General features: G+C 31.1%; 1 protein-coding gene across 1 annotated transcript; it reads left to right on the forward strand.

Moving 5' to 3' along the window:
* The first annotated feature begins 422 nt into the window (after nucleotides 1-422).
* Nucleotides 423-2,151, forward strand: LOC108917298 (7-methylguanosine phosphate-specific 5'-nucleotidase). Its single transcript, XM_018723827.1, has 6 exons — nucleotides 423-689; nucleotides 750-909; nucleotides 964-1,026; nucleotides 1,083-1,212; nucleotides 1,441-1,674; nucleotides 1,811-2,151. The coding sequence occupies exons 1-6, from the start codon at nucleotides 488-490 to the stop codon at nucleotides 1,946-1,948; spliced, it is 927 nt and encodes a 308-aa protein (XP_018579343.1). The 5' UTR covers nucleotides 423-487; the 3' UTR covers nucleotides 1,949-2,151.
* Nucleotides 2,152-2,426: the final 275 nt, after the last annotated feature.

The raw sequence follows: 2,426 nt of genomic DNA on the forward strand, positions 1-2,426 counted from the left end.
CACCGGCCTTACTTTTTATTAGTCAATTCTTTGTTTATTAGCAAAACGTTAAAAAATCACAAACCAAAAATAAAATTCATGAAACTCAATAGAAGTTTATTTAATTTCACCAATTTTGTACAAAAGTTATTTTAATCTTCTATATTGAATTGTAACAGTAGGTCTGTTCCAACATGAGTCAGGAATTGGTTCCGAACTGTTTGAAATGTGCATCCAACTAATTCTTGCGATATATTCAGTGAAGACACATTTAGAACTTAGCTGGCCAAACATTTCAAACGGTTGGAAACCAATCCCTGACTCTTGTTGGAACAGACCTGGTAACAACGTGTACCACCATTTTCTTTTATAATTTATATTTGGCAACATTGGGTGTAACCACTAACCAGCACCATTGATTTTAAAAGCTAACGCCTGCGCTGGCAGCAGTGCAGTTAACTCTAACCTCACAATTTGGTACATTTTAGGTTAAATCTCTCGGCATAAAATGGTAAAAAACATGAGAAATTTCGTAAAGGAAATAACTGAACTGAATGATAGTCATGTCCATATTAAAAATGTTGATCAGGTTAATAATGTAATCCATGGATTAATAACTGGGGGGCCTAATAAACTTCATGTTTTGTCTGATTTTGACAAAACAATAACCAAACAGCATGAAAACGGCAAAATTCATCTAAGCAGCTTTGGTAAGATCAATTTGTATTACTGAAAGTCTCTTTCGAAATAGTTACAGAATTTCTCTTTAGGAATGTTCAGCAAGTGTCCCTCGGTTTCTGAAGAACATTTAAAAACCGTTGATGTTTTGGCTAAAAAATACAGACCTATTGAAAATGATCCTACAATGCCCATTGAAGAAAAAAGTATTCTGATGGAAGAGTGGTGGTTGCTTTCAGAAAAAGCTTTAGTGTAATGAGTTTGATTTTAAGTATTACCATAATGTTTGAACATTTTGAATTTTAGGGGATTGCAAGTTAGTCCTAAGGAACTCGAGGATGTTTGTTTTGAAATTGGACCTTCTCTAAGGTGAGGAATAAGATTTGTTAAGATGTAAACTACTTACCATTTTTGTAATTTTTTAGGGAGGGCTCAAAAGAGTTGTTCGATTCTTTTAATGAAGTTCAGATTCCGGTACTGGTATTTTCAGCTGGACTAGGCGATACTGTCGTAGCTGTTCTAAAACATTGTAATGTTCTATTACCTAATGTTGAGGTTAGTCCGTTTCTTTGCAATATTTTAAAATTATGTTATCTGTAAAATTTCAATGTGACATTTACAAAAAAAATAAACTAATTCGTTTCCTCATTAATTTTGTCGAATATAACTGTCGACATTTTATATTGTTATGAAGAAAATTAATTAGAATAAGGAGGGGTAATTAGTCTCACTAAAATAAAAAATATTTTAGTTTGGGTGTACGTCAATGTTTTTTTCCTCTAGGTCATATCAAACTTTTTAAAATACAGCGATGAGGGAAAGATTATGGGTTTTAAGGACAGGCTTATTCACTGTTATAATAAAAATGAATTTGCTATAAAAGGAACTGAATTCTATAATAAAATAGTAGAAAGAAGTAATGTGATATTGTTGGGAGATTCCATCGGTGATGCTGGGATGACGGAGGGAATGGATCATTTGGAAAATGTGTTGAAAATTGGATTTCTCTATGAACGGGTAATATTTCTACACTGTGCAATATATTTTGATAAGGACTAGTACAATCTTAGATAAGATTTTTTCATAAATAATAAAATATTTGAGATTTATGCCAAATATGTTTTTTGTTAGTAGAAAATAAATAATTTTTCAGAGTGAAGAGTACCTGCCAAAGTACATGGACACTTTTGATATCGTACTAGAAGACGACCAGACAATGAACGTACCCAGGGCTATTTTAAACTTTGTGCTAAATTATTCTAAACATCGACAAGAAGAAGGTGAAAAATAATCATATGCTGATTATTCTAGCTACTATTTATTTGCTCTCTAAGAAGAAACGTAGAGATTCACTGCATGCACTACTGAAAATACTGAAAAAATTCCAAGCACTTAGTCGAAACCTGTACTTATTATGTAATTTCTTTTTACATTTTATGCCGATATTGAAACTAAATTCTAAATAAAAGGTGCAGCTTTTTATGTCCCAGTAAACGTGTAGTTTGTTTTATGCAGTGTTACATTTTAGTAGTTTTTCAGTCGATTTTATTATATTGTTTAGAAAATTAATGGGGTGAATATTTTATCTATCTATGATTTCTCAAAACGTGAATTTATTGAATCTCTATATTTTTAAGAAAAGATAAGTAATAATTTTTGAAAAGGATAAGATTACAAGATTTTTATCTAATTGGAATTAAAAATTTATTATACAGTATAAGTACATATTTATTATACAGGGTGTCTACACAAAAGTGGCCACTAGGGTG

The sequence above is a fragment of the Anoplophora glabripennis genome, unplaced genomic scaffold (assembly GCF_000390285.2).
Source record: "Anoplophora glabripennis isolate ALB-LARVAE unplaced genomic scaffold, Agla_2.0 scaffold3, whole genome shotgun sequence".
Taxonomy (NCBI): Eukaryota; Metazoa; Arthropoda; class Insecta; order Coleoptera; family Cerambycidae; genus Anoplophora; species Anoplophora glabripennis.

Excerpts from the sequence above, each read along its gene's own strand:
- LOC108917298 (XM_018723827.1), top strand. The coding sequence starts at position 488 with ATGGTAAAAAACATGAGAAATTTCGTAAAGGAAATAACTGAACTGAAT. Across the intron at positions 910-963 it reads CTTTCAGAAAAAGCTTTAGT|GGGATTGCAAGTTAGTCCTA; the intron begins GTAATGAGTTTG and ends TTTGAATTTTAG. Across the intron at positions 1,213-1,440 it reads TTCTATTACCTAATGTTGAG|GTCATATCAAACTTTTTAAA; the intron begins GTTAGTCCGTTT and ends TTTTTCCTCTAG.